The sequence below is a fragment of the Mustela putorius genome, unplaced genomic scaffold (genome assembly GCF_011764305.1).
Source record: "Mustela putorius furo isolate JIRA1106 unplaced genomic scaffold, ASM1176430v1.1 tig00000460_pilon_pilon_pilon, whole genome shotgun sequence".
Classification (NCBI taxonomy): domain Eukaryota; kingdom Metazoa; phylum Chordata; class Mammalia; order Carnivora; family Mustelidae; genus Mustela; species Mustela putorius.
In genome coordinates this window covers 15,229,823-15,247,121 of record NW_025421389.1, presented here as the reverse complement: position 1 = coordinate 15,247,121, position 17,299 = coordinate 15,229,823, and the positions used below count along the sequence as shown (strand labels likewise).

General features: G+C 56.3%; 1 protein-coding gene across 2 annotated transcripts; it reads left to right on the top strand.

Annotated features, from left to right (window-relative positions):
- Window positions 1–687: 687 nt before the first annotated feature.
- Window positions 688–17,252, top strand: ROBO3 (roundabout guidance receptor 3). Of its 2 annotated transcripts, XM_045080389.1 has the most exons (28): window positions 689–1,114; window positions 4,240–4,566; window positions 4,874–5,031; window positions 5,528–5,648; window positions 5,745–5,883; window positions 6,165–6,292; window positions 6,572–6,696; window positions 8,311–8,482; window positions 8,800–9,008; window positions 9,234–9,315; window positions 9,612–9,777; window positions 9,942–10,108; window positions 10,622–10,743; window positions 10,935–11,160; window positions 11,375–11,496; window positions 11,741–11,912; window positions 12,063–12,248; window positions 13,235–13,258; window positions 13,339–13,381; window positions 13,584–13,723; window positions 14,041–14,235; window positions 14,391–14,529; window positions 14,693–14,905; window positions 15,273–15,424; window positions 15,561–15,668; window positions 15,877–16,044; window positions 16,519–16,697; window positions 17,006–17,252. In XM_045080389.1, exons 1-28 carry the CDS (start codon window positions 955–957, stop codon window positions 17,015–17,017), a joined length of 4,155 nt encoding a protein of 1,384 aa, XP_044936324.1. In that variant the 5' UTR covers window positions 689–954; the 3' UTR covers window positions 17,018–17,252. The 2 variants fall into 2 exon arrangements, with proteins under 2 accessions (XP_044936322.1, XP_044936324.1); XM_045080387.1 differs by having other exon boundaries at window positions 688–1,114; window positions 13,235–13,723.
- Window positions 17,253–17,299: the final 47 nt, after the last annotated feature.

Sequence of the window (17,299 nt, the reverse complement as noted above, 5' to 3'; positions counted from 1 at the left end):
CTTTGTCTTGGTCTTGGCTATCTGCCTTCAGTCTCCTCAAGAAGGTAAAACAATTTAATAAACCACGTCAGAGCACAGTACTGTAAAAGTATGCAAATAGATGGCCCGAGGTATGCATATAGATGCTAAGTGGCCGGATTCCCTTGGGCCTGTCCCCTCCAGTTTTATCCTTGGTGAGTCTCCTGCGCGTACTACTAGATTAGAGCGTGTGAAGCAGGACTCCGGGTCAAGACACAGCACGCTGTCCCATGGTATCTCCGCTGTAAAACGGGCTACAGCGGGGTGACGGGTGGACGCGCCGTGCAGTTATTCTGCACCCGCCCCGGACTCCCGCGCTAAACCACTCCAACCTCCAGCACTTCGCAGCTAAGCCCCGGGACTTGGGAGGAAATTGAAACCAGGGCTTTGAGAGGTGGTGGAACGTTCTTGGTCTTAGCCTAAGGGCGGGTAAAAGAGAGATGGGAATCCTGTTTTAAAGTCAGTCAGAAGGGCAAAGTCAGACAGAGCCTCATCCCTCATCTTGGCTGCTTTGAGAAAGGAGGGAAATAGCTGCGGTGTCCAAAACCCCGACCCGGGACGCGGGGCGCGGGGCGGAGACTCAACTCGCGCGCTACACGACTCGAGTCTCTGGCCCTGCTAGTGGCCATCCGGATGGGGATGGGAGGGTGGAGGGAGGCGGATTAATCCCTTAATTACGCCGTGATCGGCGTGGCACCTGCTTTCCGCCCGCCCAGCTCCCGGGGGACCGCGGCACTGGGGGGTGGAGAGAAGGACGAGGGAAGGAGGAGGGCACGCGGAGGCACGCACCGTACCCAGGCGCGCCGGCAGGAGAGCGGCACCGTGGCTGGGGCAGCGCGCAGAGGCTGTGGAGGGGCTTACGGCTCCCGGCCCGCGGGTCTCAGACCCAGGGGCTGGGCCCCGAGCCCCCCGCCCCGATCCCAGTTGGGTCGCGCCATGCTGCGCTACCTGCTCAAAACACTGCTTCAAATGAACTTATTCGCGGACTCGCTGGCGGGGGACGTTTCCAACTCCAGCGACCTGCTCTTCGGTCTCAACTCCTCGGTGGCGGCGCTCAACCACAGCCTGCTGCCCCCCGGCGATCCTTCTTTCAATGGTAAGACCCTGCCCCGTGGGGACGTCGGATCAAGGGATGGGGTAAGATGGGAAGGCAGCGTGGAGGGGGAGGCCAAAGCGCCCCTACCTCAAGATCTGGGACCAAGCGGAGCGCCCCAAGCGCCTCCTCGGGGGCGTGGGTGAGGACCAAGGAAGGATTTGGGGCTTGGAGACCCTGAGTGGGGGTATCGGTGGAAGATCCAGGGCTTGGGAGGAGATGGCTGTCAAATCCTTTGCTCTCCATCTGCGCAACCGACCCCCGCGGCCACCCCAATTGAGGAGAACCGTGGCTGGTGATGGGCAATACCGAGCTAAGAGGGGCCGGCACCCAGGGAGGGAGGGCAGAAGAGGGCACGCTGTCGTCGGAGGGCCGGGGCCACTCGGTGACCCCCCCAGCTAGCAAGTTTCCCTCGCGCCCCCAAAGTTTTCCAAGAACTCACTTAGGACTTGGGTGAGGAAGCTGAAACGTTGGATGTGTTAGCTACAGAGGACGACAAAAGCGGAGGGTTTAAGGAAACTTTAGAAGTTTGCAGCTCAGAGGTGGAACTCACAGCCGGCCCACCCGGCAGGACTGCGGCGGGCGGGTTGTGCCGGCGGCGAGGTCGTTACCGCTAATTACGGTGATTAATAAATGACTGAGACAGCGCGCGCTCCCCTAGCGCGGCGGGGAGGCGGCCGGAGTTGGCCGCTTGGAGTCTGGGGAAGACGCTCGATGGCGCCCCCTGCCGGCCGCGTCGGAAATTCCCGCTTTCCCGGACACCTTTGCCCAGGATTTCCCCTCTGGTTCCCCCCCATCCCTTGACACCCACCCACTACAGTCTAGGGGCAGCACGGTCCTGGAAACTCGAAGAAGACGAAAAAGGAGACAAGGGCAATGTGCATGTGTTTGTGTGGGTGGTTCTCCAGGTGCTGAGGGAGGAGCCCCAGAGCTTCATTAGCATGATCATTAGCTATTCATTAGCTGCCTTCGGTGCATCTCCTGAGACGGGGAATGACAGGGAAGAAATTCCAGGGAAAGGGTGCCTGCAGCTGTGTGTACAGGAATTAGGGGGGAAGGGCCGACCAGAAGGGTGTGGTATGTACGAGCCAGCAGGGCTGAAGAAGGTGGGAAGTGAGCTGGAATTCTCCGAATTCCTGGCCCCCCTTCAGGTTTCCAGGAGGTTAGGGGCAGAGCCCCTCTCCCAGACAGCACCGACACACCTCTGTACTCCCAGCGTTCTATCTAACAGTGTTGTCACCATGCAGTGTCTCATTTATACTTGAAAATGTAAGGAGGTTGATGGCCACATTTTGCCGCCGAGGTAACAAATTCAGAGAAGATGAAAAGTACCCCAGTGGTCACAAAAGCAGCATAAAGCTTAGCAGTAACAAACCTATTTCCATTACACCCTAAGGTTATGTGATGGGGGAGAAAGGAATATTAGGGTCTAATAGAATCTGATTAGGTACGGTGGGCTAGGGAGGAAGAGCCCCTAAATAATCAGGGAATTACCATATTTATAGAGCCTTCCCCCAAGCGCTTACATTCATTATGGTATTATGACAACCCTATCACCACTCCCATATTCAAAATAAACAGACTCAGAGAAGCTCCATAATTTGCCAAGTCTGTATAGCTAGGAAGTGTCAAATCTGAGATCTCAGCCCTACTTGGTTCCAGGACAATCCCTGAGCTCTTAGCTGTTCTACCGTGGCTCAGCATGGGGCTCTGCCTAAATTGGGACAGGGGTGGGATGCTGTAGAAGAGACAGCTGAGAAGCAGAGATTTCCATTTGGAAGGAAGGAAATCGAGAAAATTACTCCCTTCCCTAAGTGGGAGGGAAACTGTTCTTGTCCTAGCCAGTTTAACTGTTCCTGGACGACCTCGGCAAGGGGCAACCCCTTCGGCTTTGTCTCCAAAGATCTTCTAAGAATAGGGGTGGGGCAATGAAACCCAACCCCACACCGACGCCTGGAGCTCAAGGTCGGGGGTGGGGGTGGTTTGGAACAGAGTGGGAGGGGCGCGGGCGGGGGTAAGATAAGGTAGAGAACTGGAGTCGGGGTAGTCCTGGTTATGAGGACGCCAAATTATGCGAGGCAGCAGCGGCGCCTACTGGCCGCCGCGGGTTACAAATCCACTTGTGATGAAGTGGGAGTGTCTGAGCCTAATGGACTCGAGCATCCCGGATCCTAAAGCAACTGTGGAAGATGAAGCCCGCAGGAGTCTGCTGGCCAAGTAAGAGCCAATAGCAGACTGTGCAGGTGAACCGACTGGATGAAACAAAAGAAGGAATGGAGTCCCCTTCTTAGTTAGTGATTCAGGAAAGGAGTCCCCTTCCTAGTTAGTGATTCTTAGCCTTTCTCTGCTACATCAACCTGTAGAAGAATCTGTTGAAAACTCCGAACCTCTTAGAAAAGGAGCGTTATTCGCATTTTGCTACCATTTTCATTCAGTTCCTGGGGCTTTACGGGTTTCTCCAAGCATGATTGTCTGGGAGTCAGTAAGAGGGGTACCTGGCTGGCTCAGTTGGCAGAGCCTGCGACTCTTGATCTCTGAGTTATGAGCTCAAGTCCAACGTTGAACATAGAGTTTACTTAATAAAATAAATAAATAAACAAAAAAGACAAAGAAGCACTCTATGTCCATTCCCAGACTCCAGGTTAAGAACCTCTCCTAGTCCCAGACTTTAGTCAGATCACTCTCTTCTCACTTTTCCTAAGAGACCCCAGGCTGGCCCACCACCATGTGGAGGCCAAGGACCACGTGTTGGCTCTGGTGCTCTGCTTCAGGGAGTGAGGACAATCTGCGAACCAGTCAGTGTGGGAGACTGAGTACCCTTGGACTAGAGGAGTGGTCTACTTGCCCCCACAAGGCCCAGTCATTCTCCACTTAACCTTGAGAGAGAAGGCTGCTGTCTTTAGGCAGCCTAGAAAGCCAGCCTAGGAGTTTGTGTCCTGATTAGTCTACTGATCTGCCTGTCTGTAAGCAGATCCTTTCCAGCCCAAGAACGTGGAAGTGCCCGTCTGCCCAGAGGACCCCTTCAGAGGGAAGAGGGATGGGGGGGTGGGCAGACAAGGCTGTCTTTCTCTCTGAAACCTCTCCCTAATTTCTGGGTCAAAATGCTGTGTCAACCCCCCTGCCCTCAGCGTCAAGGGTCGAGCCAGAGGACGCGATGCCGCGCATCGTGGAGCAGCCGCCAGATCTGTTGGTCTCCCGAGGCGAGCCGGCCACGCTGCCCTGCCGTGCCGAGGGCCGGCCCCGGCCCAACATCGAGTGGTACAAGAATGGGGCTCGAGTGGCCACTGCGCGCGAGGATCCGCGCGCGCACCGCCTGCTGCTGCCCAGCGGCGCCCTCTTCTTCCCGCGCATCGTGCACGGGCGCCGCGCGCGCCCGGACGAGGGAGTCTATACTTGTGTGGCGCGCAACTACCTGGGGGCAGCGGCCAGTAGAAATGCCTCGCTGGAAGTGGCAGGTGAGTGTCGCCCTGTCTTCTGGTTGGTTCCCACCAGACGCGGGAAGGCCCCAGGTAATCCAATCAGGAACCAGCCCCAATTTCAGCTCCTTCAGCATCTTCTTTTGGGACCGTGACCCTAGGTGTCTAACGTCCACGCGCTGGCCAGAGTATTTTTGCACCTGGGGAAGAGTTCGGGTCTGTGGTAATACACCCCTCCCCAAGACACTTCCCTTGTGTCCTAACCCAGTTGTTCATTTATTCCCCTGGTCATTCATTCTCATTCTCTCTTTGTCTATGTCGTGCCCCCCCCCCCCCCCCGCCACAGTCCTCCGTGATGATTTCCGGCAGACTCCTGGAAACGTGGAGGTGGCAGTGGGGGAGCCGGCGGTAATGGAATGCGTGCCTCCCCGTGGCCACCCAGAGCCTTCCGTGTCCTGGAAGAAGGACAGTGCAAGACTCAAGGAGGAGGAGGGGAGGATCACGGTGAGGCGAGGCCTGGTGCCAGGGCTAAGGATCTGATGGGCTGGGGCCAAGGGCGTCTTGGCGCGGGGCCATAGGGTAAGGTGCCCTGCCTGTCCCAAAGGAGGAAAGAGTGATTCTAAGGGTTTTGGAGGGCCAAGGAGTAATGTCTTGAATATGATAAGATTTAAGGAGATTTAAGCACCTGGCATTAGCAGACCAGAGGCTGAGAGTAAGCTAGTAAGTGAGGGATAAGTTAAGGATGGATAGGATGGACTTGGAATAAAACAGGTGTGGAGCAAGAAGCCCCAGGAACTTGTGGAAGGTAGGCTGGGCTGTGGGAACAAACATAGACCTGAGGGCCCCTCCCCCCCCACCCTTGGGCAGATCACTTAAGGATTCCTTATCTGATAAGTGGGTCAATTTTTCTGGTCCTCTCACTGGGCTTACTGGGAGGATGAAATAAATAAATTTGCTTTGATGGCTACCGAAGACCAAAGTTACCATTATTACTCTGCAGATCCGTGGAGGGAAGCTGATGATGTCACATACACTCAAGAGTGACGCAGGGCTGTATGTGTGTGTGGCCTCCAACATGGCAGGAGAACGGGAGAGTGGGGCCGCTGAACTTGTGGTACTGGGTAGGCACAGGGAGTTTGCGGGTTACAGGGGTGTGCAGCCTGGGTAGTAAGAAGCCGTGCGGACCCCCTGGTGATTCACTCACTCCCGCTCCACAGAGCGACCCTCGTTCCTGCGTAGACCAGTGAATCAGGTGGTCCTGGCCGACGCCCCCGTGGATTTCCCATGCGAGGTGCAGGGGGACCCCCCACCCCGTCTACGCTGGCGCAAGGAGGATGGGGAACTGCCCACAGGCAGGTGAGAATCCCTCTCCTTCTGCCTGTAAGGAGACCCAACCGGCTCAAGAGCATACCCTACCCTAGAAAATGGGAAGGCAGACACCATCTCACTTGACGACACACAGAAACCTGTCTCCTGGAGACTGTGGCCCCTGCCCTATCTGTTCCCCATCTCATTTGATGGGTCCCTATTGAGGCCTACCTTGTCTTTATGTACCCCAATTGTGATGTCTATCCTGGGGGAAAGAAAAGGGGTCTGTAGCTCTGGCCAACCCAGCCTGGGGGTGGGGAGTGGAGCAGGTATGAGATCCGGAGTGACCACAGCCTTTGGATCGGGCGTGTGAGTGCTGACGACGAGGGGACCTACACCTGTGTGGCTGAGAACAGCGTGGGCCGCGCGGAAGCATCTGGCTCCCTCACTGTTCACGGTAAGGGCCTGCCTCAGACTGCCCGAGGCAGGGATGAGATGCAGGAACGTGGAGGACTGGGTAAAGAGAAGAACAAGGGAGAAAGGGCGGAGTGGGAGAGACGGGTGGGCCACTGGAGACTTGGAGGAGAGAAAGGAGGAGAAAGCTGAGCCTGCTTGAACAAGAGACGGGTATCGGCTCCCACTTAAGCCAAGCTTGGGCTTCCCTCTCTCTCCTGTTCCCTCAGTCTCCCTTCTGAATGCCTGACTCCCGGTTCCTTTATCCCCTCCTCCTTCCCAGTCCCACCCCAGCTGGTGACCCAGCCCCAGGACCAGATGGCAGCTCCTGGTGAGAGCGTGGCTTTCCAGTGTGAGACCAAAGGAAATCCCCCACCTGCCATCTTCTGGCAAAAAGAGGGAAGTCAAGTAGGTGGCCAGATCTGTGGGCCTTCCCACAGCTTCTCTTCTGGGTCTTAGCCCCCCTCCTTTTACATTCTACAGACTTCTCCTGGAGGCCCTGTTTTACCTTTGGTCCTCCCAGAAACCCTTGCAAGTTATTTGGGAGGCTTAAATAAGATAACGAATATAAAAGGCCTGGAGCATATTGAACACTTTAAAAAGAAATGATGTTAATATGTTTAGGTGGGAGGAAGCAGTCCTGTATGGTAATTCCCTGGAGAATCCTTCTATTTTTAAGCAAGGCTGCCCTGAAGATGTAGCAAATCCAGCCCATACCTGGGGCCTGGGCTTTAATAAACTGCTCTGTAAAGTATTTACTCTAAAAAAGCTGCTCAGGGCACAGCAGGACTCGATCATCTACTTCTTTTTTTTTTTTTTTTAAGATTTTATTTATTTATTTGACAGAGAGAGCTCACAAGTAGATGGAGAGGCAGGCAGAGAGAGAGAGAGAGAGAGAGAGAAGCAGGTCCCCTGCTGAGCAGAGAGCCCGATGCGGGACTCGATCCCAGGACCCTGAGATCATGACCTGAGCTGAAGGCAGCGGCTTAACCCACTGAGCCACCCAGGTGCCCTAGATCATCTACTTCTAAGGGACTTCCCCCAGGGGAGCTCACAGTCACCCCCCTGTGCAAACAAATTCCTCAATACACAAGCGGAATGAACATTCACCGAAGTTACAACATGAGTACCAAACGCTAGGGGAAGGGAATTTTGCTACTGGGAAACAGGATCAGTATAATCAAATAAGTGACTAATCCCACCCCAATGGACAACCAGTTCTTCTACTACCTCATTCCAAATCCACACCACGATTTTCCAACATCTTCTCCAGCATCTGGGGTTGCTGTATTTTTTTTTCTCTTAAAGATTTTTATTTATTTATTTGACAGAGAGAGATCACAAGTAGGCAGAGAGAGAGGAAGGGAAGCAGGCTCCCCGCTGAGCAGAGAGCCCGATGCGGGGCTTGATCCCAGGACCCTGAGATCATGACCCGAGCGAGCAGATGGCAGAGGCTTAACCCACTGAGCCACCCAGGCGCCCCTGGGATTGCTGTATTTTAATTAGATTCTTAAATGAGTAAAAATGCTGATGGTAGTAGAGGGTGGGAGTAGGGACCCATCAGGGGGTCAGCAAGGTGCCATTTACCTGTGACCCAAACCTCTTTCTCAACCTTCCACGTATCTATGTAACATAGAACCAGAAAGAAGGGGAAAATATTAAACCTTTATCACATAATGTTTTAAAAGATTTTCATAATTACTCATTTAATCCTTATAACTATCCCCTAAGAGCCAAATTTGGGGAAATCTGGGCTCAGGAGGGTTAAAGAACTTGCTCAAAGTTTCCCAAAGAATAAGTCATAAAGCAGGGAAGTGCACCCCAAAATCATCTAATAAAATTACCACATTTTTGTGATTAGATCTAACTAGTTGGCCCAAGGTCATATAACTGGCTGGTGGTGACAGGGTAGGAACTAGAACCTTAGGAATTCTCTGAATTCTGGGGTTGATGGGAATAGGGATCTTTCTCTCTGCCAGCTGCCTGCTCATTCCCTACCCTGGTTCCTTGCTCTGTCCCCAGGTTCTGCTTTTCCCCAGTCAGCCACTTCAACCCAAGGGGCGCTTCTCAGTGTCTCCCAGTGGCCAGCTCAACATTACCTCTGTGCAGAGCGGGGATGCTGGCTACTATGTGTGTCAGGCTGTTAGTGTGGCCGGCAGCATCCTGGCCAAGGCCCTATTGGAGGTAAAAAGAGGTAGGTACTCATGGAGATAGGCCTGGACCCATGGCCTAGAAGGATATAATGGCTTCAAGATAATCTGTTTTTCTTGGATTCTATATAATATGTCTGCAAGGGGAGGGGCACGTTCCTGAGACATGACCTTGACGTTTGGAAATCCACTACAGCAGCCACTGATAGGTGGCTGGTCCCAGGCAGAGACTCCAGATGGTTATCGAAGCCCCTCCGATCTCTGGGGGGAGGAGGAGAGAAGGAGCAGAGAAGGAAGACAAAGGGCTGGTGGCCTGAACCCGGGATCCTCTCCTGAGGTGCCCAAGTTCTTCCTCTCTCAGCCTCCTCCTTGGATGGGCTGCCTCCCATCATCCTCCAGGGACCAGCCAATCAGACGCTGGCACTTGGCTCCTCTGTGTGGCTGCCATGCAGAGTGACTGGGAATCCTCAACCTAGTGTCCAGTGGAAGAAGGATGGGCAGTGGCTGCAGGGGGATGACCTCCAGCTCAACCTCATGGCCAACGGTACCCTGTACATCGCCAGCGTGCAGGTGAGTCTCCCCCCCGGGGCCTGAGTAATGGACCATGGCCACACAGTCCACGTGCCCACCTCTCGTAAGTACCTGCGGGGACTCCCACCATCTCTACTTCTCTGCTCTCTGAGACCATGGAAAGTGGATCACGCCTTCCCCAGGCTTCTGAACAACGCCCCCTCAACTCCCTTCACCCTACCGTGCTCCATCTCCAGTTTGCCAGTTCTCTACCCTCCCCTGCAGGAGACGGACATGGGTTTCTACAGCTGTGTGGCCAAGAGTTTCACCGGGGAGGCCACGTGGAGCAGCTGGCTTAGGAAGCGGGGTGAGTTTTGCCTCTGGCCCCTTGCTTTGCCTATAAAGCATCCAAACCTGCTTGGAAAGTAGTCAGTACCTCCCCAGGCCCCAGCACTGCTTGAGCTTCCAAATACCATGGCCACGGTGGTGGGGAGGAGGAGGACAGAAGTGGTGCACTTGGGAGGCTGATGTTTAGTTCACTCCTTTCCCTTCTCCACTGTCACCACTGTCACAGATCCCCAGCTTCTCTGTGAAGGGGGCAGGTTACATGGTGGGGGCATCCTTTTCCTATCCTTCTACTTAAAGATTTTCTCCTCACTGCAGAAGATTGGGGAGTATCGCCAGAGCCCCCTACCGAACCCAGTATCCCTCCGGGGCCTCCCTCTCAGCCAGTGGTCACTGAGATCACCAAGAACAGCATTACCCTGACCTGGGAGCCCAACCCGCAGGCAGGGGCCACAGTCACCTCCTATGTGATAGAGGCCTTCAGGTATGGAGAAAGTTTTACATGCAAACCTGGAAAGTCAGAAGGGAATCTTATGTCCTTGTCTTGGCTTATGGTTGGGGGGAAAGCTTGGAAAGAACAGATGAGAGGGAGGAGACGGGTTGGGGGTCCCTGGCTCAGACAACTCTGTCACCCCATCCCGGTTGCAGCCAAGCAGCTGGCAACACATGGCGGACGGTGGCTGATGGCGTGCAACTGGAGACACACACAGTCGGTGGTCTGCAGCCCAACACCATCTATCTGTTCCTGGTGCGCGCTGTGGGAGCCTGGGGCCTCAGTGAGCCCAGCCCCGTCTCTGAGCCTGTGCGCACCCAGGGTGAGTAAGGTCAGAGTCCCCGACTCGGGGATATGACACGAAACACTGCAGATCACCCCTCCCTTCAAACTATGACAGAATGGCAGCTCTTCTCTGCTGTGCCCGCCTCTCCTGGTAGCCCAGCCCAGAATAGGTCACACCTCCCTCTCGTGGAGGGAACAGAAGAGGGGAGAGGGGGAAATTCAGTCGTCTTGGCAGACCCTTACTTCTGAGCCTTTTACCCACAGATACTGTACCTTATTAGGACTAGAAGGAACCTTGGCAGGTTCATCTTCATGCTGGAGATGAGGAACTGAGGTCTCTAAAGTGCAGAAAGTAGGTTCATAGTAGCTGGATACCCATGCCCACCTCCAGAAGCTCTTCCCCTGACCAGCCCCCTCCTGATCCTGGGGTGTGCTCTGGGGTGCTAAGTAGTACAGTCTGTGGGGGCAGCGTAAGGTAGGATACAAGAACACTTTCAGTCTCATTCCCTGTCCCTGATGGCCCCTGCTGAGTGGGCTCTTTGGTCACTAGACAGCAACCCATCCAGGCCTGTGGAGGACCCATGGAGAGGACAGCGGGGGCTGGCTGAAGTGGCTGTGCGCATGCAGGAGCCCATAGTCCTTGGGCCCCGGACCTTGCAGGTGTCCTGGACTGTGAGTGTGGCATAGGGATGAGGTTAAGGGCAGGGATGATCATGGGGGCCATAGTGACCTCCAAGAATGGGTCCGGGAAGGGTGGGAGGCGAGTGCTGGGGAAGACAGGGTGAGTGGAGGATGGGTGGGGCCCAGAGGACTTGTGTGGTCCCTGTTTCTTCTTCTCATGTGCTTTGTCCTGTCTCCTACAGGTAGATGGTCCAGTCCAGCTGGTGCAAGGTTTCCGGGTGTCTTGGAGGGTAGCAGGTCCTGATGGGGGAAGTTGGACTGTACTGGACCTACAGTCCCCAACCCAGCAAAGTACTGTGCTGAGAGGACTCCCACCAGGGACCCAAATTCAGATCAAGGTGCAAGCGCAAGGCCAGGAGGGGCTGGGGACTGAAAGTCCCGTCGTGACCGGGAGCATTCCTGAGGAAGGTAAGGGAGGAGGTGCACAGAGCTGATGAATGGACAGCAGGAAAAGGGGAGTGGGGAAGGATAGAAGTTTGCAGGGGAAGAGCAAGGGAAGCTGTGGGAAGTAAGGATACCTGATATTTCAGTTCCCAAGGTGGTACCTAGGAGTGGGAAGGTTGGGGCAGGAGGAGCAGCTGGCAATGACTGTCTTTCTCACCATACTCCACGGTGGGCACAGCCCCCAGTGGTCCCCCTCAGGGAGTAACGGTGGCCTTGGGGGGTGAAGGCAACAGCAGTGTCACAGTGTCCTGGGAACCTCCACTCCCTTCCCAGCAAAATGGGGTCATCAAGGAATACCAGGTACAGGGTTTTGGAAGGGACTGGGGAGGGGAGGGAGAGGGAGAAGCTAGGGGCTAGGATTAGGGAGAAGGGAACCTAGACTTTGGGGCTGGAGATGTGGTTGGGGAAGAGGAGAGAGCTTTCAAAGTATTCCCTCCAGGCTGAATGATGCCTGGCTAGCCCCCTCTACTATTCAGAGTTTCGAGTTTCCACGTGAGGCCAGGATCCCTTTTCAGACTCTAAACCCTGGTCTCGGACTCCCCAGATCTGGTGCCTGGGCAATGAGAGCCGCTTCCACCTCAACCGGTCCGCGGCAGGCTGGGCACGTTCCGCGGTGCTCCAGAGACTGCTGCCCGGTCTTCTCTACCGGACCCAGGTCGCGGCGGTCACCGGCGCTGGCGTGGGCGTGGCCAGTGTCCCGGTGTCGGTGCAGCTGCGTGAGTCCGGAGAAGGGGTGGGCGCTCAGGGCTGGGGAACTGGAGTCGGAGGGTCCTGGCGTAGCTGGGCCTACGGGGTCAGGGATGGCCCCCCTTCCTCGCTGCCGGGTTTCCAGGCTCCTGGTCCTCTCACCTCTCTGACCCCCACAGCTAACCCGCCGGAATCGGAGCCTGGGCTGGAGGTGGGCCGGGGGCTGGCAGAGCGGTTGGCGAGGGTGCTGCGGGAGCCTGCCTTCCTCGCGGGCAGCGGCGCCGCCTGCGGGGCGCTGCTGCTCGGGCTCTGCGCGGTCCTTTACCGGCGCCGGAGGCAGCACAAGGAGCTCAGTCACTACACCGGTGAGCGGCGCCTGGGGGGCGGTGCAGGCGGAGGGGCTCACTTGGGCGCTGGGGACGGAAAGGGGGGGCCTGGAATGGGCGGGGCCTAGAGATCCAGTCCCTTCCGAAGGGAGGCTGGCTGTCCCTAGAGCCGGACGGGAGGAGCTCGCAGCTCCGGGAGTGGGGGCGGGGTCAGAGGGAGGGGTGGCTCCCTCGAGAGGGACGCGCAGAGGGCACCGTCGTGCTGGGAGCGGGCGGGACTGGGGGGAAGTGGCAGGACCTAGAAGGGGTGGGACCTGAGTCTGGGAGAGGGATAAAATATTCCTCTAAGATGACTCGAGAGGAGAGCGGGCTTCGCAGTCAGTCTCAGTATAGAAGGGGCAATTCTGGAGGGGGCGGGGAGCTCTTTCCCGAGGGGCGGGGCCTAGCAGGAGGGGGCGTGGCCAGGGCAGAGTATTAAAATGCAAGGCAGGGTCTGGGTGGAAAGGCGGGGCCCGCTGAGAAGAGCCGACTTGATTTCTGCTACTCCCTGGTAAGGGGCGTGTCTGGAGAGATTCTGAGGTCTCTTCGATCAGGGCTTCCCAACCTTGGCTACACATGGGAATCACTTGGGGAACTTTTTAGAAAAATACTTTTTTTTTTTTTTAAGATTTTTATTTATTTATTTATTTGACAGACAGATCACAAGCAGGCAGAGAGGCAGGGAGAGAGAGAGGAGGAAGCAGGCTCCCTGCTGAGCAGAGAGCCTGATGTGGGGCTCAATCCCAGGACCCTGAGATCATGACCTGAGCCGAAGGCTGAGGCTTTAACCCACTGAGCCACCCAGGCGCCCCTAGAAAAATACTGATGCTTGAGTCCCACTTCTAGAAATTCTGATGAAATTGGTCCTGGGGTACAGGCTGAGTGAAGGAATTGGGACCGTGGCCAAGAAGGGGACAAGAATGTGGGTATTTCTGACCCTTTCTCCATTTACCCTCTTCTTTCTCCCATGGATTCCTTTTCGGAAGCCTCCTTTGCCTACACACCTGCAGGTAAGCTATCTCTGCTCCAGTGGGGTTCAGACCCCAAGTACGGGCCCTTCTCTCACCCAGTCTCCCCCTCATCTTCCCAGTGTCCTTCCCACACTCAGAGGGCCTCTCTGGAGCCAGTTCCAGGTAATCCTTGTAATCCATCTTCCAAGGACAATCCCCCTCCATCAAGCGACCATTCTCCTTCCTCCTCAGGCCTCCCTGCCACCTACTGTCTCCCACGTGCCACCCTCAAATTCACCATTACTGCCCTACAATTCCTGATTACTCTTAAATCCGCTAGCCTGTTCAGGCTCTGGGTCCCTAGCGTTCACGTGCTTTCCCTCAGGCCACCCATGGGCCTTGGCCCCGCCCCCTACCCTTGGCTAGCAGACTCGTGGCCCCACCCATCTCGAAGCCCCTCAGCCCAGGAGCCCAGGGGGAGCTGCTGCCCCAGCAATCCTGACCCAGACGACAGATATTACAATGGTGAGGAGTTCTAATTCCCTCAGTGGCACACCTGGCCCCCAACACCCTTCTCTCCTCTCCACCTCCTGGGGCACACTAAAGGGAGCCGAGGATTGCCAGTCTTCCTGAGGTTGGTCAGTCCTTGGGGAGGATAGGAGTTGGGGGACCTTCTCTCATGCCTAACCTTTACCCTGGTTTGGGAGGTAAGGTTTGGGTGGGGGAAGAAGTTGATCCAGCGGGGTCTCCTTTTGTCCTCCATTCTCCTGTTACCGCTATTTCTCTGTCTCTGCACCCTGTCCCTTGCCTCCCACCCTGGCCTCCCTCTTTCTCCTCCTCAGAAGCAGGGATCTCCCTGTACCTGGCTCAGACGGCCCGGGGCACTGCCGCCCCTACCGAGGGTCCTGTCTACAGCACCATTGAGCCACCTGGGGAGGAGCTGCAGACTTTCCATGGGGGTTTCCCCCCAAATCCCTCGGGGGATCCAGGCACCTGGAACCAGTATGCTCCTCCTGAATGGATCCAGGGGGACAGCGGTATGACTTAATCCCTAACGCCCCCATTTTAGCTCTGAGCAGAGCATCCCCAGGGAATATCCCTACCCTTCCCCTCTGAAACCCAGCCCAGCACCTTCTTCTGACATTTCTCATCTGCCTCTTATCTTGGTGTGTCCCCATCCTACCCTTCTCAGGAGCCAGGGGAGGCAAAGTAAAGCTTCTGGGAAAACCTGTGCAGATGCCCTCTCTCAGCTGGCCAGAAGCCCTGCCACCACCTCCCCCTTCCTCTGAACTGAGCTGCCTAGAGGGGACTGAGGAAGAGCTGGAGGGCGGGTAAGGCTGTGCCCTGTTGCAGATGTCCTAGACAGATGGGACGGCCAAGGGTCCCATGCAGGGGGAGGGCAGAGGTGCTAGGAGAGGAACAGAGAGGGCAACCAGAAGTAGAAGGTATGGAAGCTACTCAGTCATCGCTACTCCCCTCCCTCTCTGCCCCCAGCTCAGAGCCAGAGGAGTGGTGCCCACCAACGTCTGAGCGGAGCCGTGCGGCAGAGCCCAGCTCCAGTGGAGTGTGCTTGGTCCCTCCATCCCAAGGGGAAGCCCCCTCCCCCACATCTTCCTATGGACAGCAGTCCACAGCCACTCTTACCCCCTCACCTCCTGACCCTCCCCAGCCTCCCACTGACATTCCCCATCTCCACCAGATGCCCAGGTAGGGAGGTATATAGTGCCTTGCACACTATAGGCCCTGGGTACATATCTATTCTGTGGATGATTGGATGGATGGATGGATGGATGGATCTGGGATACAGAGGTCTCATGACCGTGTCAGAGTGGAAGTGTGATTCGGGAAGAAACTTGACGCCTGACAAGGTCTCTCACTCCCTTCAGACTATTTCTCCATCGGAGTGGCTCGGCAAGCTTCAAAAACATGGCTCCCCTCATACTTCCCTAGCTTTCGAGCCCTGTGGGGGACAGCCTGTGCCTTATTCATTGGAGTATCTAGCACAGTGCCTGGCACATAGTAGGTACTTAGAGCTTCTTGAGTGAACAAATGCTGAAGCCTCATGTCATTGCAGGAGGGTGCCCCTTGGGCCAAGTTCCCCTCTCAGTGTATCCCAGCCCACTCTGAGTAGCCACGAAGGGAGGCCTGTTGGCCTGGGTGCTGGCACCACAGTCTCCCATCACCTCAGCCCCAGCCCTGTCCTCAGTACAGCCAGCAGTGCCCCAGGTGAGTCTGCAGAATGATCTGTCTGCCCCTACCTTCCCACAACACCCCCCTCCCCAGCTTGTTTCCTCTTCACCCTCAAGCCCCTTTCCTGATCGTCTCTCATACCTGCTCTTCTCCCCGTCCGCTAATGCTACAGGGAGAACCCGGCAGGTGCCTGGGGAGATGACTCCTCCACTTCAAGGGCCCCGTGCCCGAATCCGGAAACCCAAGGCTGTTCCCTATCGTCGGGAGCACAGTCCTGGCGGTGAGGGTGCCATGGGCCATGACAGATGGTGACAGTAGGGGGACTAGGCAGGAAACCAAGGGTGAGCTCTGGGGGCTGGAGGAGGGAGCAGGTGAACCTAAATCTTGGGCCGTTCAGTCGCAGCCTCCTGGTGCCGGGGAATAGGAGTGGGAGAAAGATCCCTGTCAGGTGAGGTAGGAGAGTCTGCTGAAAGCCGGTCTCTCCCCAGACTTGCCCCCACCACCCTTGCCACCACCAGAGGAAGAGACAAGCTGGGCCTTAGGGCTGAGAGCAGCAGGCAGCATGTCCTCCTTGGAACGGGAGCGGGAGCGCAGTGGGGAGAGGAGAACAGTGCAGGCTGGGCCTCCAGGGGCCCAGCGGGGTCCCCACCTGGATGGTAAGGAGGGCCAGGGCAGGCCAGAGGGTCACTGCTACACCAGAAGGGGGCACAGGAGGCTAATTGTGTAGTATAGACCCTGCCATCACAGGGCTCTGAAATTTTCAACCCATCTCACCCCTCACCTTCCTTTGGGTTCATGCATTTGGTCCAAACCTACACTTGTCTCTAGCTCTCTCTGAAAAAAATCCCCTGAAGTTCCCCAGTTGTGTAACTTCCCAGGACTGCAGCCCAGATGAGGGAAGAGTGGGGCTGGGTGTTCTGTTTGGGAGTTCCTGATGCGTTTCTGAGCATGCGTTATGTCAAGGCCACGTGCTGGTCATGCTGTTTCTCCTCAGTCCCCAGGATGGCCTGAGCACCGTGCCGGCCGTCAGCAATTCTCAGAGCTGGGATTGAGACCAAGGTGGCCCAGTGGGCAAACAGGGACATTCTGTTCTCTGCCTGGGCCCGGCTGCCCTTCTCTCTTGTGTGCAGAAGAAGCCTGGCTCCCCTACAGCCGGCCGGGCTTCCTGTCCCGGGGCCAGGCCACCAGCACCTGTTCCACAGCAGGCAGTAACTCTTCCAGAGGCTCGAGCAGCTCTCGAGGCTCCCGGGGCCCTGGCCGGAGCCGGAGCCGGAGCCGGAGCCAAAGGCCGGGACAAAAACGTGGAGAGGTGAGGGCTGGGGTGTGCAAGTGATGGGAGTAGAAGGCTAGGCACGGTGAGCCAGGGGTGACTGAAAATAGGAAGAGAAAGAAAGGCTTTCTAAGCTAGTGTCCAAAGGAGGGGACCCAGTGACTGAAGGGGGAAGGATCCTGAAGAACAGGTGACAAAGGTGAGGACAAGGTCATACTGAGAGGAGCCTGGCCTCCACAGAGGAGAGTGGGTTCAGGAAGGACTGAGGAAGAGAGGAGGCCCGACCCCTCCCACAGCCTGCTTGTCCCAGCCTAGGGCCTTGCAAACCAGCCTCTTTCTCTCTCTAGGAACCAAGATGACCCTCAAGGAGGATACCAATCAGGAAATCCACAGGAAAGGGCTTGTCCCCGGGCTGAGGAGCCGCCCGAGAGCCCCTCCCCCTGGTAAATGGGGGTGAGCAGAGAGGAGCAGGGGGAGGGTCTCTTCCCTCCCAGCAATGATGCTTAGAAGCTAGAAAGCCAGGTCTTCCCTTTCTATCTCAACCTGAACCTCATTTGTAAATGTGACAATAAAAAGAGTCTGATCGGAGCCCTGGACCCCGCTTGTCTGGTTTCACGCAGGACATGGGGAAGAAAGGGGCT